Source organism: Giraffa tippelskirchi, chromosome 4 (assembly GCF_054371585.1).
Source record: "Giraffa tippelskirchi isolate mGirTip1 chromosome 4, T2T-mGirTip1v1.2.pri, whole genome shotgun sequence".
Taxonomy (NCBI): domain Eukaryota; kingdom Metazoa; phylum Chordata; class Mammalia; order Artiodactyla; family Giraffidae; genus Giraffa; species Giraffa tippelskirchi.
In genome coordinates this window covers 8,829,071-8,855,186 of record NC_137278.1, presented here as the reverse complement: position 1 = coordinate 8,855,186, position 26,116 = coordinate 8,829,071, and the positions used below count along the sequence as shown (strand labels likewise).

Below are 26,116 nucleotides of genomic sequence, written 5' to 3'. Positions count from 1 at the left end.
GCTCTGTGATGACCTGGAGGCATGGAATGGGGGAGGGGAGGGAGCCTTGGGAGGGAGGGGTATACTGTATGATTATGGCTGATTCGTGTGGCTGTACGGCAGAAACCAATACAACACTAAAAATTTTAAAAACAAATGAAAAATTACCTCTTTAATGCAGTAATCCAAATCATCTCACTTTTAAGTGAGACTATGAAGAGCAGTCTTGTACTGGACTGACATCATGGACTTTTAGGGCCAACAGAAGAATCACCTGTGAAACATCTTAACCAAACAGGTGTGTGGGTCCCTCCCCCAGGCCTGTTGTTCCCGAAAGTCCAGGATGGTGATGGGGCATGGGATACAGGTGATTGTGATGGGCAGCCAGGGGAGAGAGCCTCGGTCTCACTTCCAGGTGTGTTGCAAGGTTAGCCTTCCCTACTCCAAAGTCCTCTTCTGCTTCTCATTTCCTGTTCTGTGAAGTCTAAATGCCGATGCCTCGTGTTTAGGGCCTTTCAGAATCTGGTTTAACCATATTTACTCATTCATCTTGGTGACATCATGCAAAAAAGGCATTACTTTCAAGATGGCAGCTGTCTCTGCTAACTCTCCTGTATCAGCACCAGTAACTGGTGGGCAGACACAGCTCATAACGGATATAAAGGAGTGAGGAAGGGCCCAGGCGTGAGGGCTCCGAGCAGGCAGCAATGAGGAGGACTAGCTGGGAAACCCGGGGCTGTGAAGCTGCTTGCGCTAAGGGCGTTTGTCCTCATTTGGCAGGAAGGCTTGTCAGGCAGTGTTCAAGACCAAGGACTTGGGAGCAACACATTCCCGGGTTCGGGTTTCTGACCTCTCACTTGCTCTGTGTGTGACCTTGGACAAGTTGCTTAACCCCTCCGAGCCTCGGTTAACTCATTTGTAAAATGACAGTTAACATCGGTCCCACAATATTGATGTGAGCTTTAAGTGAACTGATTTATGCAAAGTGCTAAAAACAGTGTCTGGCATAAAGCATGACTAAATCATAACTGTTACGAACAAAAGTGATTAACATCTACATGAAAGTCCTCAACCTTTTCCTTCCCATGCCTCATTAAAATTCTAGCTTTTCCTGTTCAGTTTTTCCTCCTCCCCTGCTCTCAGAGCAAGGTCCTGCCTGGCATTTTTGCAGTTTTTGAAGCAGTAAATTTAGGAAGAGAGGGACTGAGGCAAAGGACAGTAGGTCCACAGGGCACTGGTTAGGACTGCCTGAATAAAAACCTTTAGGGAGTGTTGGCCAGTCAAAGGTACAGAAACACCTACTTTGTCTGCGAGTGGCTAAAAGGTTTCCCTATGGTTTTTGTTGCTCTAAGTTATATTTTACAAAATATGTTTGTTATCTTTTGTGACTTAGTGATGAACCTGAATTATTTTAAAGTTCTCTTCTATTGCTGAGCTGTGTCATTTTGGCTGCAACATTGCATGGAGCCAAACCACACATGAACCAAAGCGTTAACAGGGTCGTGCAGTAGGACTGGATTTGCAGCGTCAGTCCTCAAGATCAGAGAATCTCAACACTGAACAGAACTTCAGCCATCTCTTAGGTCACTCTCTCAACTAGTGGTTCTCAAAAGTGTGGTCCCTGGACCAGCAGCATGAGCATTATCTGGGAATTTGTTAGAAATGCAAGTCCCCAAGCCCAGCCCCGAATTTACTCAATCGGAATCTCTGGGGATGGAGGCTTAGGAAATTGAGAATCAGTGGTCTCAAGTCTGATATTGTGGTTCTCAAACCTGACATACATGAGAATCACCAGGAAGGATTCTTTTCTTGTTTAAAAGAAAAATCATTTATTTATTGGCTGTGCTGGATCTTTGTTGCTAGCACTGACTTTCTCTAGTTGTGACGGGTGGGGGCTACTCTCTAGTTGAGGTGCACAAGCGTGTCATTCTGGGGCTTCTCTTGTGAATCACAGGCTTTAGAGCATGGGCTCAGTAGCTGTGATGCACAGGTTTAGCTGTTCTGTAGCATGTGGAATCTTCAGCTTGAACCAGTGTCACCTGCATTGAAAGGTGGATACTTAACCCCTGGACCATCAGGGAAGCCCAGGTTCAGTTCAGTTCAGTCGCTCACTCATGTCCGACTCTTTGCAACCCCATGGGATGCAGCAGGCCAGGCCTCCCTGTCCATCACCAACTCCCAGAGTTTACCCAAACTCATGTCCATTGAGTCGGTGATGCCACCCAACCATCTCATCCTCTGTCATCCCCTTCTCCTCCCGCCTTTAATCTTTCCCACCATCAGGAAAGTCTTTTCCAATGAGTCAGTTCTTTGCATCATGTGGCCAAAGTATTGACGTTTCAGCTTCAACATCAGTCCTTCCAATGAACACTCAGGACTGATCTCCTTTAGGATGGACTGGTTGGATCTCCTTGCAGTCCAAGGGACTCTCAAGAGTCTTCTCCAACACCACAGTTCAAAAGCATCAATTCTTTGGCACTCGGTTTTCTTTATAGTCCAACTCTCACATCCATACATGACTACTGGAAAAACCATAGCCTTAAGTAGACAGACCTTTGTTGGCAAAGTAATATCTCTGCTTTTTAATATGCTGTCTAGGTTGGTCATAACTTTCCTTCCAAGGAGTAAGCATCTTTTAATTTCATGGTTGCAATCACCATCTGCAGTGATTTTGGAGCCCAGAAAAATGAAGTCTGTCTCTGTTTCCACTGTTTGCCCATCTATTTGCCATGAAGTGATGGGACCGGATGCCATGATCTTAGTTTTCTGAATGTTGAGCTTTAAGCCAACTTTTTCACTTTCCTCTCTCACTTTCATCAAGAGGCTTTTTAGTTCCTCTTCACTTTCTGCCATAAGGGTGGTGTCATCTGCATATTTGAGGTTATTGATATTTCTCCCGGCAATCTTGATTCCAGCTTGTGCTTCCTCCAGCCCAGTGTTTCTCATGATGTGCTCTGCATATAAGTTAAATAAGCAGGGTGACAATATGCAGCCTTGAAGTACTCCTTTTCCTATTTGGAACCAGTCTGTTGTTCCATGTCCAGTTCTAACTGTTGCTTCCTGACCTGCATACAGGTTTCTCAAGAGGCAGGTCAGGTGGTCTGGTATTCCCATCTCTTTCAGAATTGTCCACAGTTGATTGTGATCCACACAGTCAAAGGCTGTGGCATAGTCAATAAAGCAGAAATAGATGTTTTTCTGGAACTCTCTTGCTTTTTCAATGATCCAGTCGATGTTGGTAATTTGATCTCTGGTTCCTCTGCCTTTTCTAAAACCAGCTTGAACATCTGGAAGTTCATGGCTCACATATTGTTGAAGCCTAGCTTTGAGAATTTTGAGCATTATTTTACTAGCGTGTGAGATGAGTACAGTTGTGTGGTAATTTGAGCATTCTTTGGCATTGCCTTTCTTTGGGATTGGATTGAAAACTGATCTTTTCCAGTCCTGTGGCCACTGCTGAGTTTTCCAAATTTACTGGCATATTGAGTGCAGCACTTTCACAGCGTCATCGTTTAGGATTTGAAATAGCTCAACTGGAATTCCATCACCTCCAATAGCTTTGTTCGTAGTGATGCTTCCTAAGGCCCACTTGACTTCACATTCCAGGATGTCTGGCTCTAGGTGAGTGATCACACCATCATGATTATCTGGGTCCTGAAGATCTTTTCTGTACAGTTCTTCTGTGTATTCTTGCCACCTCTTCATAATATCTTCTGCTTCTGTTAGGTCCATACCATTTCTGTCCTATATTAAACCCATCTTTGCATGAAATGGTCCTTTGGTAGTTCTAATTTTCTTGAAGAGATCTCTAGTGTCTCCCATTCTATTGTTTTCCTCTATTTCTTTGCATTGATCACTGAGGAAGGCTTTCTTATTTCTCCTTGCTATTCTTTGGAACTCTGCGTTCAAATGGGTGTATCTTTCCTTTTCTCCTTTGTTTATCACTTCTCTTCTTTTCGCAGCTATTTGTCAGGCCTCCTCAGACAGCCATTTTGCTTTTTTTCATTTCTTTTCCTTGGGGATAGTCTTGATCCCTGTCTCCTGTACAATGTCGCAAACTTCTGTCCATAGTTCATCAGGCACTCTGTCTATCAGATCTAGTCCCTTAAATCTATTTCTCACTTCCACTGTATAATTATTAGGGATTTGACTTAGGTCATACCTGAATGGTCTAGTGGTTTTCCCTACTTTCTTCAATTTAAGTCTGAATTTGGCAATAAGGAGTTCATGATCTGAGCTACAGTCAGCTCCCAGTCTTGTTTTTGCTGACTGTATAGAGAGGGCTTCTTAAAACAGTTTCCTGCCCCTCCCCCATCCCTCCTTGAGATTCTGATTCTCTGGGTGAGGGTGGATCTGTAACTGGATCTGTAACAAGCTCACAAGTAATGCTCGTATTGCTGGTCCAAGGACATATTTAAAAACCACTCTTCTAGGATAATACAGGAATCTTTTCTACAGAAACCCTTGGAGCTGGTCATCCAAATTCTGCTTATTACATCTAAGATCAGGGAGCTCACAACTGCATTTGTTATTGGGCAGCTCTATTATCTTTCCCTAATAGTGAGCTCAAAGCTTGCCTCCCTATACTTACCACCTATCATTTATATTAATAATTCTGCTTTCATTGCCACTTGCAGTAGCAATGCCTGTGGCTCTGATACCAGGTGAAAACTGGTGGCTTGGATTGTGGTCAAGTGATTCGTACTCCTGGCCTCTCAGTTATAATCACCATTGAACAGTTGTCCTTCAGCTACAGGCAGGACTGGTAATACATCACACTTTTTCCAGTTAGTGCCTTAGCACTTGTTCAATTTTTTTTGAGATTATCAAAGGCTATGAATGGCAAGCGGAGGAGAGTCATCAGCTCATGAAACTGCAAAATGCTGGGGAAGACCAAGCTTTAAAAAGTCAAAGTGTTAGTTGCTCAATAGGATCCAACTCTTTGTGACCCCATGGACTGTAGCCCACAAGACTCCTCTGTCCATGGGATTTTACATACAAGAATAATGGAGTGGGTTGTCATTCCCTTCTCCAGAGGATCTTCCCAACCCAGGGATCGAACCCATGTCTCTTGCATCTCCTGCATTGGCAGGCATATTCTTTACCACTGGCACCACTTGGGAAGCCCAGACCAAGCTTTAGGAAAGAACAGAACCAGGTGCTCAAATAATGTCATCAAGAGTCTTTTTTCATTTTCTGGATTGACTTGATTCTCAAAGTCTTTTCTCCTGGAGACAAAGAAAATGAACGATTCCAGGCTAACTTTCTATCAGTAAACAATCCCAGCAGAAAGATATTATAAGACCTCCTTCCCAGTGGTTCTAGAACATGCCCCAGGCTTGACATGCATTGGATCTCTTGGGTTCTATGCTCATCTGTGAACCAATCATTTTGACCAGAGGGGATAAAACATGCTAATTGGCTGGGCCTGGGTCATGTGCCCAAGCCAGACCTGGGCAGGGTAGGGATGGGGTGGGGTGGTTAGATCACTTCACAGAGACCACGAAGAAGTGATTGCCCAAAGGAAGAATCACAGTGCTATCATCAGAAGAAGGGGAATGGATACTGGATTGGTGCCCCTCTCCAAAAGAAAAGTGCAATTAAATTTAGAAAGCTTTCCAAATTACGGATTCCCAGATGTCACCCTAGAGTAACCGAATGGGGATTTCTGCATTTTTTAAATACTCATTGTAAAAGACTACCTTAGTTGAGTGGTTAAATTATGCTTACTAAGTTTAGCCACAGTGAGAGAAGAGCCCTACATAGACAAAAGATTCTGAATTACAAATAAAAAACATATTTTTCACTTTCCCAAATACTGCTTCTTACAGAGTGACTTCCTTGTTAGTAATGCATAGAGGCCACACCTTGTGAGAACAAATCTGATGCCAAGACAAATGCTTTCTTATTGCTGAAGATGGCTTTCTAGGCCAAGACAGAATCAGAAAAGAACAATTATCCATTATGCATTTGCTTGCCTCCTTTTCTTCTTCCTTATGTTTCTCCTCTTAGATTTTTTTTTTTTCAGGAGAACTTTTTTTTTCCAGGTAGTTTTATAAACAAGCTTTTTAATGTGGGTTGTTTTCACAGCCTTTGTTCCTCTATATTATGTCATTATTCTTTTTGTTTATGTCAGCCCCTTAAGTATTTAATCACAAATCTGCCACTGTCAGTTTTCTTTTGGAAAAACAGCAGTCTTCCTGGGAAAGGCTATTAAGAGCTGTCTTATATCAGGTTGACATAATGAGCTCTTAGGGCCAACAGACGAAAATTAATTTTCATATTATGTCTGTTCCCCTAAGAGAAGGGAAAAAACAACTTTTATTACTCACTAAAGAGTTTAAGTTAATATAAACCAGCTTCCTTTCTTGGAGGAAAACAATAGTCAAATTAGTTTTGCTTTGGAGGGTTAATATGAGAAATTATATTTGGTTGTCTGGTTTCCAGAGCTGAAGAGCTGAACAGAGATGAAACCTGACAAACAGTGCTATAGGAAAATTAGGAGATTTGGCCTGTACAGTGAGGCTCACTGCTGGTTTTCCTAGGAAAAAAAATTCTAAAGCAGCATGGAAGTTTAGAGATGTTGTAAAATATAAACCACACATCTGGTTGTCTCTAGAGCCAGGATCTTAGAGGACAGGAAGCAAATATGAGTTAGCAATGAGGTGTGACTGCCCACGGAGGTGTATGTAGAAGGCTGTTTGCTGTAGGATTGCTTGTAAAAGTGGGAAAAAAAAAAGAAAGTCCATCAGGAATGTGTCAGTACAATACTAATCATCTGTTAAAAAGATTGATACCTATCTGTATTCTGACTTGGAAAGATAACTAGGATGTTTGTGGTTATTTAGTGAAAAGGAATAAGTGGCTTCTAGTAATAGCAAGTATGTAAAATTGCATATGGAATTCAAGATGTTCTAGTAGCCAGATTTTACTTGTGTTTATTTGTGGCTGCACTGGGTTTTTTGTTGCTGTACAAGGAGTTTCTCTGGTTATGGCGAGCAGGGGCTCCTCTTCGTTGCGGTGCGCCGGCTCCTCATTGCCGTGGCTTCTCTTGTTGCAGAGCACAGGCTTCAGTAGTTGTGGCTTGAGGGCTTCATTGCTCCATGGCATGCAGAATCTTCCCAGACCAGGGATGGAATTTGTGTCCCCTGCCTTGGCAGGCAGACTCTTATCCACTGTACCACCAGGGAAGTCCAGGAGTAGCCATATTTTAAAAGGTAAAAAAATAATAATAATAAAATTAATTTCAATAACTTATTTGATTTAATTCAATATACCCCAGATATTACCATTTTAACATATACTCATTATTAAAAATAATTAAGGTAATTTCCTTTTCTTTTCAGTACTGTGTTTGAAATCTGGTGTGTATTTTATGTTTCAGCATTTTAGTTCAGAGCGGCCACATTTTAAGCGCTCAAGAGCCATGTGTGGTTTGTGCATGCCTTATTGGACAGTATAGATGTGGACCCTCAGGTAGGAAAGGTTTGAAAGAATGCATCGAGGTTTTTGTTTTGTTCTTTAATGTGACTATGAATCACAGTGAAATAGGGAAAGGTAAAAACATTGTGAGAAAAATGTGTGGAATACGAGGAGATTTTAGGAAAAGGGAATCAATAAACAAACTTTATTAGTGAGAAGGATGACTCTGATTTGGTGGACTTAGCTTAACTGTTCGCATATGTCCCAAATAAAAGTTAGATTTTGAGTCTTATATGTGAAACCACTGTGTAGCATGGATATACGATCTAATTTAATTTGGGGGAGGGAGGAAATTAGTGTAAATAAATAGTTTTAAAAAACAGAAAGAGGTTATGATTTCTCTGTGTCAAATGTTGCTGCTGGGTCATCCAGTGAAGAGCTAAGAATTGACCATTGGCTTAGCATCATGTGGGTCACAGGTGGCCTTTGACAAGAACTGCTTCTTTAGAACAGTGAGGATGAGGTCGCACTGGACTGGCTTTGAGAGACAATGAAAGGACAGAACTGGAAACAGTGAACCCAGTCAGCCCTTTGCAGGGCCGGAGGGGGTGTGAATTGAAAACTGTTTGTTTTTTTGTTTTGGTGTGTTCTGCTTTTGTTTAATAAAGATATTTATGTCTGGTGGGAATGATCCAGTAAAGAAAAAAAGATTTCAGTGCGGGGGGGTTGGGGGGGTGTTTTACTTGAAAAAGAGAAAATTCACAGAGGACATAATAGCTGCCCTCCCACATTTGAAAGGATGTAATATGAACAAGGAATTAGGCCCTCTCTGTGCATGATCCCGGGCCAGACCTAAAATCACAAGGGATAATAAAAGAGGTACAAGGGATAATAAAAGAGACTGAACTCAATACACGAGTCCAGCGGCTAGTGCACCCGAAACTAACATGATGACCTCGAGATGCAGTCAAGTTTTTATTATGGAGACATTAAACCATCTATACGTTAGCCTGTGTGTGTGCTCAGTTGCTTCAGTCGTTTCTGACTCTTTGCGACCCCGTGGACTGTAGCCCACCAGGCTCCTCTGTCCATGGGATTCTCCAGGCAAGAATACTGGAGTGGGTTGCCATTACCTTCTCTAAGTGATCTTCCTGACCCAGGGATGGAACTTTCCTCTTATGTCTTCTGCATTGGCAGGTGTAGTGCCACCTGGGGAGCCTGGGAAGCAAGCCCATAGGTTAGACTGGTATTTCTCAACTCTTCTGTGATTTCGGTACACTTCTGAATACAACAGTTTTTGGTGACACACCTGGAAAAGGCTGAAGATGACATGCAGCAGGTTGGGGGTAGTGATCACAGTGTCATTGCTCCAGCATAGCAGTGACCTTAGAAGCGTCCACAATTGTTGTGTGTTCTTTTGGTTGCCCTTTAGCACCTCTTTGCTGATTGGTGCAGAAAGACCTAGTGCTGTGAGCAAGCTCTCTTTTAAACTCTCAAGGCCAAATGCGTATGTTTTCCCTTCAAAGTACACAGTCTCTTTTTCTTGCCCATTGGAAATTATATCACTCCTCCCACCTGAAGACTGTGCATACTCTGCACTCTCCACAGGGTCACACGAACTGTTAAGCTCAAAATCCAATGAGACAGACATCACTATATAAGGCCTATCAGTCAGTAATCTGTTGCAGACAACAGAACCCACTCCACCTGGTAGAAGCAGAATGAGATTTAATAGCGATACAGGAAATTAAGTGCTTACAGACTTGTTGGCAGGGCCCGAGAGCAGACTCTAGTCTGAACTCCCAGGCACAACTCCTGTCCTCAGAACCACTGTGCTCTGCGATGATCAGGGAGGCTGCCACTGCACAACAAGAAGCTAATCCATCAAGAAGCAGCTGCCACTGAAGCCAACAGCAGAACCAACTCGGCTTTCATCCCCAAAGCTTGCCTGTCATGATCTCTCAAAGCAAGCTGGTGCCCTGTGTCCTCTCCCTTCATCTGCCCAGCTCCGATCAGTCTCTCATGAGCGCCTTTGATTTACAGCGTGGACTCTGAATCACATCCAGAACCCTAAACTGCCAAGCAGGTTAGGAAATTACGTCTCAGCCTTCCAACTTTTGCGAGTTGTTCCGAGATATCTGCCACCGACAGCATCTTTCTTCAGTCACAGCAAACATAAATAAGATACACTGATCCAAAGTTGGTAGCACACACTGGTGTGCTGCTGCATAGCTGGCACGCCAATCTTGGAGCCGTCTTAGTGGACGAGGAGGTAAAACTGGGAAATCAAGCCTCAGATGACTTTCCAACTGTTAAATGTCAGTGATTCCATAGTTTTAATACAAATGAAAGCTAGGACATAAATTCCTGTCTCACATTTTATGACCAGAGAGAAAAGTGCCTTTAGAAGCGCTGCCAGCCATTAAGCCTTTCCTAGCATCAGTGCCATACATCAGGCCCGGTTGATGCCTGGCAGACGGATTGCTTTTGCTCCCTGCACTTGTCACAGTCCTCACGGACCAGCTGCCTGTCAGAGATGGATAAAGAAATAGAGCAGGTCCCACAGCGCTCTGACCGGGGCCACCAGTGACCTCATTCAAAACAAGCCAAAACAGCCCCGTGAAGTATCTCTATTCCAAATGAACTCGTTCCACATGTTTTTACAACATTTTCACATAGCCATGTATTCATTCAACATGTATTTTTCGAGTCCTTCTCTGTGCTAGGCACTCAGGGTACACCATGAACAAAGCGGATGGGGCCCTGTTCTCATGGAGCTAACATTTAGTTGGGGGGACATGGGGGGGCAGACAGGGTACCAGTAGCTGGGACAACTCCCAGGGCACTGAGTGGTGCAGAGGAAGAAAGTGGCAGGATGGGGAGTGACCGTGTGGGAGGAGGCAGTTTCCTTTGGGATAGAAGTCTCCTCGCTGGCCCCAGCTCCACGGGGGTTACTGCTCCTTTGGCTGCTGAGCCAGCTCAGACACCAAACGCTGATCATGGTTTTCCGATAAGCAAGAATGAAGACTTGTGCTTGGTTTAAGGTTGTTTTCAGCCAACAATCTGAACGGGAAATAAGATACAAGATCAAGAACGTAAGGGAAGGACTTCCCTGGCAGTCCATTGGTTAAGACTTTGCCTTCCAGTGTGGGTGAGGCAGTTTCAATCTCTGGTCCAATGCCTGGTCAAAGAGCTAAGATCCTGTAGCTTCCTGGCCAAAAACCTAAAACATGAAACAGAAATAATAATGTAACAAATTCAATAAAGACTTTATAAATGGCCCAGATCAAAAAAAGAAAAAAAAACATTAAAATAAAATAGAATGCAAAGGAGTATGTGTGGCTTCCAGAAGTTTCCCATGTTCCTTGTGGAATTATGGCTGCAGCTGAGGGATCCATGCAGCCTGCACCAAGGGAGCTGTCAGCCCTGTGGAAGGAGCCAGAACTGAGACACTGTTGCCTTGTGTGCCACGTTGCTGCCTTCAGGGGTTCACCTCCCAGCGTATGAGACAGCACTCGTGCCACAGTTGTGCTGGATGGCATCACCGACTCAATGGACATGAGTTTGAGCAAGCTCCGGGAGGTGGTGAAGGGAAGCCTGGCAGGGTGCAGTTCATGGGGTTGCAAAGAGTCGGACACAACTGAGCGACTGAACAACAGCAATCCCTTTAGACTCATGATACAGATGCTTGAGTCGTCCTGAGGGCTTGGGGATCACAGAGGAGAAGACTGTAAGCTGTGTATATCTGAGGACCATCCCCAGTCCAGGTAGAAAGCACACACGTACACAGCCCCTACACAGGAGATTCGCTCACAGGCGCCCTCATTTCCTCCCCTTCAGGCCCACTCCCCTCCCAGACAGCACCTCCACACTGTGAATCAACCCTTTTCCTGCCACATCCTGGGATTTTTATCCTAGAACCTTGCTGTCTATGGTACCATCTGATCTTTTGTTTTGAGTTCTTACTGTCTCATTTTTTTGAGAAAACCAAGCTACTGTTATGTCTCCTTTGATTTCTATTTAAAAAAAATCTTCTCATCTATACTCTCATCTCTCTTTTGTAAACCTCTTTTCACAGGTCCTGTGCTAGTTTTTTCCTGCATGTTCATCTTGGGTAGAAGCACCTCTGTCTGGGTCTGCATTTACCCACTGATAATATGGGTAGATTAACCTTGACCCGTGCTTCTCTGAGTGATGGTGAATCTTCTCTTTCAGAGCTGGTGCTGGAGGTCTGGCCTTGGTGTTTCTTGGGAAGTGGGAAGGGGACAGAGGCAATGGGGACGTGCTATCTGGTTTTACTTTCTCCCCACCCTGTCCTCTTGTCTGCAGAGTCCCCTGTGCCTGTGGTATATGTGACCCCATGGCAGGACTCCCCTTGAATGTTCAGCTCCCCATCCCCTATTCATTTCAGGGCAAACAGGCTTCTCCAAAGAGCGCCTAAGTCAGTGGGGTTCCCTATGACTCACAGATCTTCTTTTAGTGGGCTCAAATGTACTTGGATAATATCTTTTGAGAGGTTCAAATGGCTCTTAAGATACTCTTCCTTCTCTCCTTCAGCCTTTCCTCAGATTAGGCCACCACTTCTTGTTAGAAAGCTGGGGCTGTGAAAAAGAAAAAAGAACAAACACCTTCTGCCCAGTGCTGCTCATGCTTCTGGGCCTCATGCCTCCGGATCGGGCACTGTCGGCCTTTAGAACATTCTTGCCCGTAGAGCAGATCTTCAGAATTATAGCATGGAGTTTCTCCCTTCTCTTGTTCCAGTAGGTTTTCTTCTGTGTATTGGGCTATTTTTGCTTATTTCCATGGGTTCCAAAGAGTTATGCAAATGAGCACTTCCTCTGCCATCTTTCCGAGAAGTTCTTCCTCTGCTGAATTTTTAAATAGTGAGACAAGAAAGATAAAATAAGTCAGAAGATTAAGAGGAACGTACATTTTTTTTTAATTAGAAAGTTAAGACTAGAAAAGATAACAGAAATGAGGGAAAGGATTAAAATGAACAGTGATGAGACAGCATCTGAACAGTTAGAAAATGAAGCTAAAGAGTTAGATGAGAGTATAAAAAAGAACTCAAAAATTCAAAGAGTAAAGTTAGGCAAAAAGACAAAATTAAACAGTGGAGAAGGTTTAAAAGAACTAGCATTTAAGTGTTTCTAAACATAATTTTAAAGATGAAAGGGATAGACAATAACATGCTAAAACAATGAAACAGTATTTAAAGATTAAAAGAATATAATCAACATATGAGGTTATTTCTTTCTGTAATGTTCCATGTTAAAGATGTATCTGTATTTACTGATTTACAAAGATATCCAAGACTGGATTAAAGAGAAGAGCAAGTTACAGAGTGTTATTATAGTCTCAGTACATGTGTCACATAAAAGTTGCAAATATGTAGACAGAGGAGTGATGGGAATTGTACCAAACTAAACTGGGAGAGGTAAGGGATCGGAAGTGGGGGTGTCATGCATACCATCAGATCCCCTCACCATTTCTGGAATCTTCTCCCCTCCCCTCTTCAGTGCACTTTTGCCCTAACACCCACACCTGGGTGGCCACTCTTCCTAGGTGTGCTACCCTCGTGCTTACTGCAGCTGCTCTGCCCACCTGTGCAGAGAGCACTGTGTACCTGGAGTTTACAGCCCCCACCTGGCGACCCAGGGCCCTCAGTTCCTCATCGCAGGTGGGACAGCTCTGATGCATAACCGACCTCAAGCAGATTGTAAAGCCAGCTCTGTATGTGATTTTACATTTTCTAGTAGCCACATTAAAATCCATACATTTTATCTGCAACATGTAGTCAACGTAAAAATTATTGAGACATTTTACATCCTTTTTTATTTGTACTAAGTTTTCAAAGTCCGGTGTGTGTTTTACACGCACATGTCTCGCTTTCCCTGCCTGCATTTCCTTGCTCGGTGGTCACATGTGGCACGATGCTACCGTGTGGGACAGCCCAGCTCCACTCGAGTTGAAGCCGTTCCTTCACAGGACTTTGCCTGACAATGAAACCTCACCTCCCTGTCCGGCTTCCTTCACTCCCTTATCGGTTTCTTACAGGAGCACCCTCTTTCCTTTTTTAAAAAAAACTTGCATAATTGAAAAAGGAACATTTTCTTAATAGATCTTTTGCATACAACTATTATTTTTGTAATTTAGAAAAATCTATAGAGGGTTTAAAGAAAAACTGCCTCTCACCCAGAACCCTGCTTCATTATTTGTTTGTTTATTGCTAAGGCAGCTATAACCCCTAGGACTCTGGGGTTTGGAAGACTTGAGGTACCAGTGAGTAAAGAATAACTGATAACAAACATACCAGAACCTTCCCTCCTTGCCATTTGTCGCACGTGGAAGGCTTGAGCCTTTCATGTCTGTTGAGTTGCTTCCAAGACAAGTGGCCTGAAGCCAGGTAGGGTAAGATTATCCAGCAGTCTGGGTCAGGTATGCAGCTTGTATTCTCAGACCCAGGCAAGGTGATGGGGGAAGCTGGGTCATCACTTATCAACCTGGCAAGAGTGACCTTTTTTTCTTTTGCAACATGCCTGTAGCCTATAATTGGTACCACTGTAGCAGCTTGGGAGTGGGCAGTGCCCATCTGGCTCCAAACACCCAGGCTGTGTGGAGTCACTTCTCTTGGCATCTAAACCCTGCAGCAGGATGGGGGCTCCCTGTGCAGAGGCCTCTTCCTCACTAATAAGACTACTAAGTCTCTTGTCTTTTGCCTCATGACAGCATTTATTGAGAAGACAGTATAAAGAGTCCCTTTTGACATAAGTGTTAGCTAAGATTGATTTTTATTTTTCCATTTCCAAGTAGTTGGATTTTCTTTGCTTATTTGTGTGTCACTTGAGGTAGAAATGGGGGAAGAATGCTGTTGATTGGCTCAGAAAATAATTCCAATCAGAAAAAGCGGGATGCCTACATTTCCTAACAAATCTGCCCTCTTTTGTCCCAGAATCACCTTCCCACCTTCCTCACTGTGTCATTGGAGAAAGAAACAGGCTTGTTTCAGCAATGCATTTCTCAGTTTCTTCCCATAAACCATCCATTTGCTAATTCAACAAGTGGTACTGCTTACTTCCTCTATGCCATTACTCTTGAAATGTGAGTTTGGTCCTTTTGTCTACAGCGTTGTTGCCAGAATAGGCTCTTTTTATGGCTCTTCTTGGCTGTTTTAATTGGAAGCTGGGAGGTAAACCAGGCACTCCTGGACTAAACACTGATGGCCATAAGGTCCATCCTCTGCAGGTACTCCAGACCGAGCTTTCCCTTCCTCAGTGGATGCTGCCTTTTTCTAAATAAGTCTGTGATGGTTCACATACTCACCGTCCTCCTTGTACCTTCAACTCCACTGCCTGGAGAATGTGGAGGCCTCCACTCATTGCTAAGGGGTGTGATTGGATTTGGATGGTTCTACCGTTGTGATGTCACAGTGTGCAGTAAGGGTATGGTGCAGTCTTGATGGGGTACCTAGATATTGGGAGTATCTTGTCTTCACCCCTTATTACTGATGGACTGGCCCCCGGGGAGGAGTGGCCAGAACGGGCCAGCACTGGGCCTGTGTTCTTCTCTGTTCTCAGTGCCTTTCCCAACTCCTCTGCTTCAGTACAGCACTGCAGCCTCCAGGCCCACTGATGGATCCTCTGACGAAAGGGTCCTGCGGGAGTCAGATGGCACAGACCCTTCTGTGGAAAGCCAAGTCCTCTCTGTCCTTTGGCATCCAGCCCCTGCAGACGTGGCCGACAAAAGACCCTGAAGTAGAGGCCCAGGTCAACCTGTAAGTAAGTAAGAGAAGCATCATCTCAGTTGGGGCTCATGCTCACTCTAACTTGAAACCCCTTAATGCTCAGGAAGAAAATTATCTTTGGGGGGAAGAGTATGGAGGGAGAGGGGAGTGGATATTTGATTGAGAGATTTCATTTCTGTTTCTTAATGGCTCAGTTCAGTTCAGTCGCTCAGTCGTGTCCGACTCTTTGTGGACACGACTGAGTGACTGAAGTGAACTGAACCGCCTTATATATATTTATCTATTTACTTAGCCATGTTCATTGAGCACCTACTCTGGCCAGGCCTTGTGTCAGGCATGCAGGCAAAATAGATTCAGCTCCTGTTCTCAGGGGATTTATAGCTCATAGAACAGATAGCCATTAATCAAATAATCACACAAATAAATTGTGACAAGTGCAATGAAACGTGGTACCTTGATTCAATAAACATTTACAGGATGTCGTCAATATGCCAGCAACATACTCAGGATATAAGGAAATAAGATATTTCCTCACCTGTGGATATCAAATAGTATCTAGAAGGGGAAAATTCTAATTATTATTCAGAAGAAATGATAGTAATAACTATGTTATAACTAATATATTAATAGATTCTAGGTCCCAGAGGGTGGTAACTATGTTTTCTTGTTACATTTACTCTTGAGTCCCCAGGGCTTTGTTAGGGTGTACAGTATTTGATGGATGAATGAATAAGTAATGAATGAAGAAGAGGATACTACAACACAGGGGTGCTTAGCTTTCCAGGGGAATCAAAGGCAGCTAGCTGCAACAATATGATTGCCTTAAGAACAAGAGATACTTCATTGATTCCATACAACAAAAATTATCAATGCTTACCGTACCTGGTGCTTTTGAGAGCCTAAATTCCATCGAGGGTCATGGATCAGAATCACCGGTCGGGCTTAAGAAACAGCTAATGCCTGAGGCCCACCCCAGAGATTCTGATCCAGGGACAGCCTTTCCAGGAAGGCAGACAAGTAACCAAATATTAATAATTCCAGGGCCACTAGAAAAGGAGCATGTAGAAAGTGCTACAGGAGGAAGGAATCTGCTGGAGGACAGGGAGGAAACGAGAAGCAGTCACACTTAGCCAGGCAGGATGACCGTCGGCCAGGCAGGGAAAGGAAAGAAAGCCCCTTGAAACAGAGGAAACTGATGAGCAAAGGCTCGGATCCATGGAAACGGGTCCCGGCAGTGTTGACAGGCATTAAACTAGTGGTTCTCAAGCCAGTGGTTCTGCAACCCTGGCTGCACAGAGAAAATCAGCCCAGGAGCTATGAAACAGAAAGCCTGCACATTCTGCCCAAGATTCCCAAGTCAGGGTGGGACCCAGATACCAATATTTTATACAGCTCCCCAGGGAATTCTCATATGCAGCAAATGTTGAGAAATGTTAAATGTAACCACACATAAATAAATACAAAATAGCTATGAAGCACCTTATATGCCTAGCTGAAGTGAAAGTTAAAGTCGCTCAGTCATGTCTGACTCTTTGCAACCCCATGGACTATAGCCCATGGAATTCTCCAGGCCAGAATACTGGAGTGGGTAGCCTTTCCCTCCTCCAGGGGATCTTCCCAACCCAGGTATCGAACCCAGGTCTCCCACATTGCAGGCAGATTCTTTACCAGCAGAGCCACAAGGGAAGACCAAGAAGACTGGAGTGCGTAGCCTATCCCTTTTCTAGGGGATCTTCCTGACCCAGGAATTGAACTGGGGTCTCCTGCATTGCAGGTGGATTCTTTACCAACTGAGCTATCAGGGAAGCCCTGAGGGGTATAAATTTTTATATCAGGCAATGGGGAGCCACTGATAGCTTGCATGATTTTAAGTGATAATACAGTTTGAAATAGACAAGGTTCACAGGTTTGGAAAAATTCAGGATTGCTAGTTCTGCAGTGGGTTCTTCCAGGAAATCAGAGAACTTTGGAGTCACTGCTGGCTTTTCAGAGCTGCCGTCATACTTCCCACAGTGGCCCCTTAGGTCTATTTATGAGAATGTGGGAAATGAATGTCTCCTTGACTGTAAACTGAAGTCTAAAATTTCAGTGAATGCTGAATTATTTGACCAAAATGCTCCTGTTTCTTGGGAAGCGGCTGGTAACTAGCGTCCAGGCAGGCCCAGCACTCTACCCTGGAGAGCAGGGAAACCTGGGCTTCATCAGCCAAAGGTGAGATGGGGGGAATGCCGCTCCTCCTTCCTCCCAAGCTCCAGGCCAGAGTCACAGCCCTCAAAGAGAGCAGCGGGTGCTGCTTCTGTCTATACTACAAGCCCCACAGTACACCGCGCGGATGACGTAGTCAAAGGGGCGAGCAGAGCTGCCGGGCAGCCTATGAGACGCAGCGGCCGCCGCCCGAGGAGGGGCCTTCCGGGATCTATTGGAGAATATGTTTAGGGGTGGGACCAGGTCCTGGTGATTGGCGGCCGCAGGGCTGGCGAAACTCCGGCGGGAACGGGGAGGGCGGAGTTTGGCTGCACCCCAGATTCAGGGGCGTCAGGGCTGGACTCCCTGGGAGCCAGAGGTTGGGTTTTCTGGAAAACGGACTAGAGAGATGTGTCTTTAAGAATTGCTGCCATTCTGCGGGCCGTTCATTCACTAACTCATTCATTCAACAGATTTACTGGCTACCTCTGCCAGGCACTTGTGCAGACATACCAAATGCGTTTTCTCTTTTTAGTCTTCACCAAAAAATCCGAGGAGATAACTACTGCTGCCTCCATCTTACAGATGAGGAAGCTGAGGTCCAAAAGAGTTAGAGACACGTGTTCAGAACACACACTGCTCTGTAAGTGATAGAGCAGAGATTTGCACCTGTCTAGTCCCAGTGCCAGGCCTAACCTCAGCTATGCAAGCAAGAGCAAAGTTTTTATGGCGTGTCAGTGTCCACAGGGTGTCTTGCTTCTGTGGAGTATACAGCAGGACCTGACTGCACATCAATAAAGCTGACCAAGCACAAAGTTGGGCCTTATGTGAGATACCATGGTTATACAAGGCCTGCTTTCGCCAGAAAGGATTCTGATATCTTTGTTGTTGTCCACTCTCTTCAGTCGTATTGGACTCTTTCCAAACCCATGGACGGTAGCACACCAGGCTTTCCTGTCCTTCACTATCTCCTGGAGTTGGCTCAAACTCATCTCCATTGAGTCGATGATGCCATCCAACCATCTCATTCTCTGTCGTCCCCTTCTCTTGCCCACAATCTTTCCAATGAGGGAAAGCATCAGTGTCTTTTACAATGAGGTGGCTCTTCGCATCAGTTGGCCAAAGTATTGGAGCTTCAGCTTCAGCATCAGTCCTTCCAATGAATATTCAGGACTGATTTCCTTTAGGATTGACTGGTTGGATCTCCTTGCAGTCCAAGGGGCTCTCAAGAGTCTTCCCCAACACCACAATTTGAAAGCATCAATTCTTTGGCACTCAGCATTCTTTATGGTCCAACTTTCACATCTGTACATGACTACCGGAAAAACCATAGCTTTGACTATGTAGACCTTTATCAGCAAAGTGACGTCTCAGCTTTTTAATATACTGTCTGGGTTTGTCATAGCTTTTCTTCCAAGGAGCAAGTGTCTTTTAATTTCATGACTACAACACCATCCACAGTGATTTTGAAGCCCAAGAAAATAAAGTCTGTCATTGTTTCCACTTTTCCTCCATCTATTTGCCATGAAGTGATGGGACTGGATGCCATAATCTTAATTTTTTGAATGTTGAGTTTTAAGCCAGATTTTTCACTCTTTTCTTTCATCTTCATCAAAAGGCTCTTTAGTTCCTCTTTGCTTTCTGCCATTAGGGTAGTATCATCTGCGTATCTGAGGTTATTGATATTTCTCCCTGCAGTCTTGATTCCAACTTGTGCTTCATCCAGCCTGGCACTTCACATGATGTACTCTGCATATATCTGCATACAAGTTAAATAAGCAGGGTGCAATATATAGCCTTGACAAACTCCTTTCCCAATTTGGAACTAGTCCATTGTTCCATGTTTGGCTGTAACTGTTGCTTCTTGACCTGCATAGAGGTTTCTCAGGAGATAGGTAACGTGGTCTGGTATTCCCATCTCTTTAAGAATTTTCCACAGTTTGTTGTGATTCACGCAATCAAAGCCTTTAGTGTAGTCAATGAAGCAGAAGTAGATGTTTTTCTGGAATTCTCTTGCTTTTTCTGTGATCCAGCAGATGTTGGCAATTTGATCTCTGGTTCCTCTGCCTTATCTAAATCTAGCTTGTACATCTAGAAGTTCTTGGTTCACGTATTATTGAAGCCTAGCTTGAAGGATTTTGAACATTACCCTGCTAGCATGTGAAGTGAGTACAATTGTAGAATACATTCTTTGGCATTGTTTTTCTTTGGGATTGGAATGAAAACTTGACCTTTTCCATTCCTGTGGCCACTGCTGTGTTTCCCAAATTTTTGGCATATTGAGTGCAGCACTTTCACAGCATCATCTTTTAGGATTTGAAATAGCTCAGCTGGAATTCCATCACCTCCACTAGCTTTGTTCATAGTGATGCTTCCTAAGGCCCACTTGACTTCACACTCCAGGATGTCCTGACTTCACATATCCTGGATGTCACCAGGATGTCTAGGTGAGTGATCACAAATCAACTTACTGAGCACCAGTGTGCTGTGCTGGGCCTTGTTCTAGGCACTGGGCATGCAGAGGGAGCATCTCCTCTCAGATTAAGCTGAGACTTGTGGAAGTGCTGTTACCTAGGCAGTCCAGGGAGATTTCTCAGCAGAGGGACTACCTAAAGGATGGGACCTTTACCAGGCAGAGGTGAGGGAGGTGTTCCCAGACAGAGGGGACCATCTGTGCAAAGGCCAGCAGCATTAAAGCGCTCTACATTTGAGGGGAGCCACAAATAATCTGGTCTGGCTGGTGCTTCTTGGGGAGTGGTGAGCAGTGAGCCTGGGATGGCAGACAGAGGCCAAGTCACTGGGCAGTGGGGAGCTTAATCTCCTTGCTAGGAAGTTAAACTAAAGCAGAGCATGATCAGATTTGCATACTGGAATGATTACTGGTATCAGTGGGCAGCTAGATTGCAGAAGAATAAAGCTGGCAGCAGGGAGACCTATCAGAGTGGCTGGGTAGGAGATATCAAGTGTTCTGATGAGTGGCAGGAACAATGGGATTGGGTTAAGGAATAATTAAGAGGAAAGTTAGAGTGGACCTGGTAAGTGCATGGGTGGTGAGGTGAGGAAGTGCCCCTCAAGAGTTTTGACTTTGGCAGCTGAATGATGGTCTTGCCCTTAAAGAGAGGGTCTTGAGATGAGGCAGCACAAAATCTGAGGCAGAATGAGACAGAGACCATTAGATACTGCTGTTGGGGCAGGCTTCAATAATATGTGAACTGAGAACTTCTAGTTCTGAGGAGGGATATAATTACATCTTTGGAGGCAGGAAGTTCTTAGAAGAGTCTTCTTAGAGTAAAGTGAAGGGGATCTTGAAAAAGGAGGAGAACCTTCCTTCTTTTCTTTTTCTTGAATAGATTTTAATCAGCAGAGGTAGGAGAAAGGTGTTCTGGATGGCCAGATCCTGATTTGCCACTTGTATGGTGAAGTAGTAGGAAGTCTGGAAAGTCAGACGGGGGGATATATTGTGAAAGGTGCTGTACTTAATCCCAGGACAGTGGGACACTGAGTGGTTTTTGAGACAGACAAATGATGGTTTGGGCTCTGATTTTTGAAAGTTAATTTCACTGATGTGTGCAGTGAGGAGGCCAAGAAACCAACTAAGAGATGAACAAGGGAGGGGCTTATTGGTTGTAAGCGACAGAAACCCATCTCAAAATAGTTTAGACCTAAAAGGAAAATGTGTGGGTTCATGTGACCAAACTAAGGAAAGGGACAGATCGTGCCTCAGGGTCAACTGGATCCAGGGACAGTCAGTCCATGCCCTCAAGCTCCCACTTCTTAGCCCTGCTTCTTTCTGCCTGTTGACCTCCGTGTCTCCTGCCATCCGTGAGTTTTCACCACTGCAGTGAGTGCGATCTTGGGCAGCGTGGGGTATGTTCTCCAACTTGCAACCTGAGAGGACAAATCTTCCCCATTGACATATGTATGAAAGTGAAAGTGTTAGTCACTCAGTCATGTCTGACTCTTTGTGACCACATGGACTAGCCCCCCAGGCTCCTCTGTCAATGGAATTCTCCAGGCAAGGATACTAGGGTGGGTTCCCATTGCCTTCTCCAGGCGATCTTCCCGACCCAGGGATAGAACCCGGGTCTCCAGCATTGTAGGCAGATTCTTTACCATCTGAGCCACCAGGAAAGCCCTGGTGTATACCTGTGGCTGATTCATGTTGCTGTATGGCATGTTGTATGTATGCTGATTCATGTTGATGTATACATGTTGATGTATGGCAGAAACTAACACAATATTGTAAAGCAATTATCCTTCAATTAAAAATAAGTTAATTAAAAAAAATTATTTTCCCATCAGTTAGAGGAACCCTGGGAAAGGACTTGAGTTTCCCAGCCTGGGTCACATTTCCATTCCTAGTTCTGGGGGAATGTCTGTTACCAGGGGCAGAGGAGGCAGTTCTTGCTTCCCTGGTGAGCAGTGGGAGGGCTCAGGAAGTAGAAAAATATAATTTGAAGGGGTCAGAGAAGCCAGAGGGGCAGTTTCAAAAAGGACAGTGCTCTCTGACCAATCACAAAAAAACTTAGGAAGTTTTTTCAAAAATATGGATCATGGAACCGATTAAATTAGGATCCTTAGTGGTGGGACCCAGGCCTGGGGCTGAAGGTGTTGAATGTAACAGAAAGTTTGAAGATCAAAACTAATATCTTCTATTGAGTGTGATGATTCAGGAAGCCACAGGGCTCCTCTGAGAAAGCGGTTTCAGCTGGGAAGGGAGGGCAGAAGGCATACCACAAGTCTCCCTGCATCCTCATGTCTCCTCATTCATAACCTCATTTCAGGGCTGTGTCTGACCCTACAAGAAGCAGAGTCAGTCAGTTTAGTCACTCAGTGGTGTCTGACTCTTTGAGACCCATGGACTGCAGCACACCAGGCTTCCCTGCCCATCACCAACTCCCAGAGCTTGCTCAAACTCATGTCCATTGAGTCGGTGATGCCATCCAACCATCTCATCCTCTGTCATCCCCTTCTCCTTCCTTCCATCTTTCCCAGCATCATGTTCTTTTTCAGTGAGTTCTTCTCATCAAGTGGCCAGAGTATTGGAGCTTCAGCTTCAGCATCAGTCCTTCCAATGAATATTCAGGACTGATTTCCTTTAGGATTGACCTGTTTGATCTCCTTGCAGTCCAAGAGACTCTTAAGAGTCTTCTCCAACACCACAGTTCAAAAGCATCAATTCTTGGGTGCTCAGCTATCTTTATGGTCCAACTCACATCCATATATAGACGCAGACGCCTCTCACAGGCCGGATGCCTCTCACTGGCTGGATGTGAGGTAGGGAGGGTTCCAGCTTTGGCCTCCAGGCCTCTGCTGCTGCTGTGGCTGAGTACCACCACCAATACTGCCGCCTCTGTTGGGGCTTCTTATTTCTAAAATGGCACCCCTGGACTAGGACAAGTATGTGGAGATAGTGCGGCTGTGCAAATACCTACCAGAGAAGAACTTGAAGCGGCTTTGTGACTACATTTGTGACCTCCTCTTGGAAGAGTCAAATGTCCAGCCAGTATCAACACCAGTAACAATAGGCACAGTCCCTTCCTTAGCTCAATACGTTAGGAAAAGACAAAGGAAACCTATTGAAAAGATGGTTATTCAGGGCCATTCTGCCTTAAAAGGATGTCAACCAGGAGCTGAGAGAAGAAAGTTTGAAGAGTTTTTAATCCCATCTGAATTATCTGCCCACTCTTTTTAAAAAATATTTATTTATTTCTTTATGTGGTTGCCTTGGATCTTAGTTGCAGCATGTGGAATCTAGTTCAATGACCAGAGATTGAACCTGGGCCCCCTGCGTTGATTGGGAGCACGTTAATCTTAGCTAGTGGACCACCAAGGAAGTCCCTGCCTATTTTTTTTTAAACCATCAGTCCTTCCTATGATTAGTTACAATATCCTAGCAACAAGTGGAATTTTTTTTAAGTACAATTCAGATTTATTTCCATCACTAGGCTGAATTAGCAGTGTTTTACTTGTTGATCTTTTGGAGAAAGTTGTCATGTGTTTGAAAGAGTTTATAATCAAGGAATTATACAAATTTAGGCAATTTCATATTTAAACATGGGAAGGTCCCCTGGAGGAGGGCGTGGCAACCCAGTCCTGTATTCTTGCCTGGAGAATCCCCATGGACAGAGAAGACTGATGGGCTACAGTCCATGTGGTCGCAAAGAGTCAGAGACGACTGAGCAACTAACCACAGTACATATTTAAACATTATAAAATAGCTTTCAAAAGCTATTTAAAACCTAGTTTGCTCCTAAATAAAAGTCTTCTTGATTTTAAAACACAGAGCTGGAGAGAAAGCCTCTGGGTTTAAATGAGGGGAAGTAGTAGGAAGCCCAGGTCTTGGCCACATTTGCCAATAAAACTCCAACAATAAGGAAATTGGTGTTTCGATTTCCATTTGCCTGACTCCTGTCACTAATTCTCAACTGATTCCAAACACAGAGAAGAGACCAGTTTGATTTATTAAAAGCCTCCCAAAGCTCAGACAATTGTGAGGCAGGCTAGGATTTGTATGAGTCTGGCCAGAAGGAGGTTTTATTTATTTATTTATTTTTTTAAATTCTCTTGTTCTTCCTGGTCTTTACAAAGTGTCTGGCACATAGAAAGTGCTCACTAAATATTTGTTGGGAAAGTTAAAGGTCATACTTTGGCCACCTGATGTGAAAAACTGACTCATTTGAAAAGACTCTGATGCTGGGAAAGATTGAAGGCGGGAAGAGAAGGGGACAACAGAGGATGAGATGGTTGGATGGCCTCACCGACTCAATGGACATGAGTTTGAGTAAACTCTGAGAGTTGGTGATGAACAGGGAGGCCTGGCATGCTGCAGTGCATGGAGTCACAAAGAGTCAGGCATGACTGAGTGACTGAACTGAACTGAACTGAAGTTAAAGGTAATAGAACAAAGGTGCCAATTGGGAGCCTTCTGCAATGATGAAGGTCTAAGCTAAAGCAGAGAAAGTAGAAATGAAAAGGGGAAGGAGTGACAAGGGACTAAGAGACATGGTATAATTCTGGAAATATCCTCAAGTGCAAAATAGCATGCACCAGGTTATGCGTTGCAGTTTATTAGTTGTAGCAAAAGGTTTAAAACCATTTACCTAGGAAACTGGTTAAATAAAATATGGTGTGTCTACTCAATGGAATAGTATGTAGCCAAAAGAAAAAATTACAGGGGCTCTTTTGGTACCAGTTTGGAAAGATTGCCAAGGTACATTAAATGAAAAAATAACAAAAAGAATGGAATTGTGAATAGTTTACTGCTAATGTATTTACCAAAGGCAAAAGAGACTATATGTTTTTCTTTCTTTGTAAATGCACACAGCATCTCTGGCAGACACACACTAAACAGTAGAGGCTACTGGTGGGGAGAGGAAATGGGAGAGGGGGTGTGGGCCAAGAAGAGAGGAGAGGAGAGGAGAGACTTTCTCTTGTATGGCCCTTTGGACTCTGTGAATTTTGAAGGAAGTGAGCTTTATCTCTTCAAAGAATGAAATATAGAGTACCAAGTGAAGCTCCCTGTGACAACCTAGACGGGTGGGATGGGGTGAGGAGTAGGAGGGAGGATTAAGAGGAAGGGGATATATGTATACTTATGGCTGATTGACATTGTAGTATGGCAGAAACCAACACAACATTGTAAATCAATTGTCCTCCAAATAAAAATAAATTTTAAAAAGGACACCAAAAATATACATGAATAAAAATTTTAAAAAAGAATGAAATACAAATACACACATAAAACCATGCACCAGTGAAAAGCAACACTGTGCAGGCCTGTACCGGGGCTTGGAGACCGATTAGATGTTGGATATGGGGGAAAGTCTGGGTGATGACCCTGAACTTGAACGTCAAATGACTAGGAAGAACATGGCAGTGCTGCTGACCAAGATGTGAGTGAGGAGTGAAAGTGAGGGTGCCTGGGGGCATGTTATGTTTTAGGGGCTCCCAGAACCACATCCAGCAGTTGGAAGTCAGAACTTGCAGTTGGAGAAAGATTTGAGTTGGAGATTTGGTTTGGGTTAGCATAGAGGCAGTATTTGAAGGTGCAGGAATAGTGGGGTCCTCAGGGAGGTGAGTGACCTGAATGGAAGGGAGAGGAATGTGGGTCTTCACCTTTCAAGGGTGGCTTAAGGTTCAGCACTGCCTTGCTGCTCTGCGTGATCTAAGCCAGGGAGGAGTATGGTGTCACTCTGCCAGGACATCCTGGTCCTTTTCTGGGAACAGAAGCTGCACCACTGAGCTCCACATCCCCTGGAGGAACAATCACTAACAGCAATCATTTTTCCTCAAGGAGGTTATGCCATTACTAAAAATTTTATTCCTTTGACTATTCGCATTTTCTATTCTTTCAAATTTTACAGTCCCCAAGGGCCAGCAACCCATTTTTGGTGCTCACCTCATCTCAAAGTACAGTACAGAACACCATGAGGGCACACTATAAATAGTGACTAGATAGTATGATTCTTTTTAGTCATTGCTTATAAGAAGCAAGAGGAAATAGTTGAGGCTGCCGTGCCCTAAATTCACCTAAACTAACCCTCGTTTTTATAAATCCCACTTGGCCTTGGATGGAGGCTGGTTGTTTTCCTGCCATCTCCTATATTAACAAATGTTCTTGGTTAAAATCCTTTTGCCTTCTATATTTCTGTGAATTTGGTTTATCTATTATTTTGCTTTCTTTGAAGAACGTTTCCCCTCCTACCCTCTCCACTCTCTCATCCTTGGTCTCAAAGTCTCATTTTTGTAGACCGTCTCAGGATCAGAGTACCTTGGTGAAGTAAA

At 44.1% G+C, this 26,116-nt stretch overlaps 1 protein-coding gene and 1 long non-coding RNA gene across 11 annotated transcripts in view; one reads left to right on the top strand and one right to left on the bottom strand.

Moving 5' to 3' along the window:
* The window catches only part of GARNL3 (GTPase activating Rap/RanGAP domain like 3), a 162,648-nt gene that overhangs the window by 4,328 nt on the left and 132,204 nt on the right, over positions 1-26,116 (top strand). For 8 of the 10 annotated variants that reach the window (XM_081587143.1, XM_081587139.1, XM_081587137.1 and 5 more), the window contains exon 2: positions 15,005-15,175. In XM_081587143.1, coding sequence (XP_081443269.1) covers positions 15,033-15,175 — 143 coding nt within the window. In that variant the 5' untranslated portion in view covers positions 15,005-15,032. The remainder of the gene's footprint in view (positions 1-15,004; positions 15,176-26,116) is intronic. The other 2 variants (XM_081587145.1, XM_081587141.1) reach the window with 1 other exon arrangement.
* Positions 6,902-14,751, bottom strand: LOC145544361 (uncharacterized). Its single transcript, XR_014081356.1, has 5 exons — positions 14,725-14,751; positions 12,030-12,269; positions 8,711-10,624; positions 8,535-8,619; positions 6,902-7,154 (listed from the first exon to the last, which is right to left on the bottom strand). It is a non-coding gene; the product is annotated as an uncharacterized LOC145544361 (long non-coding RNA).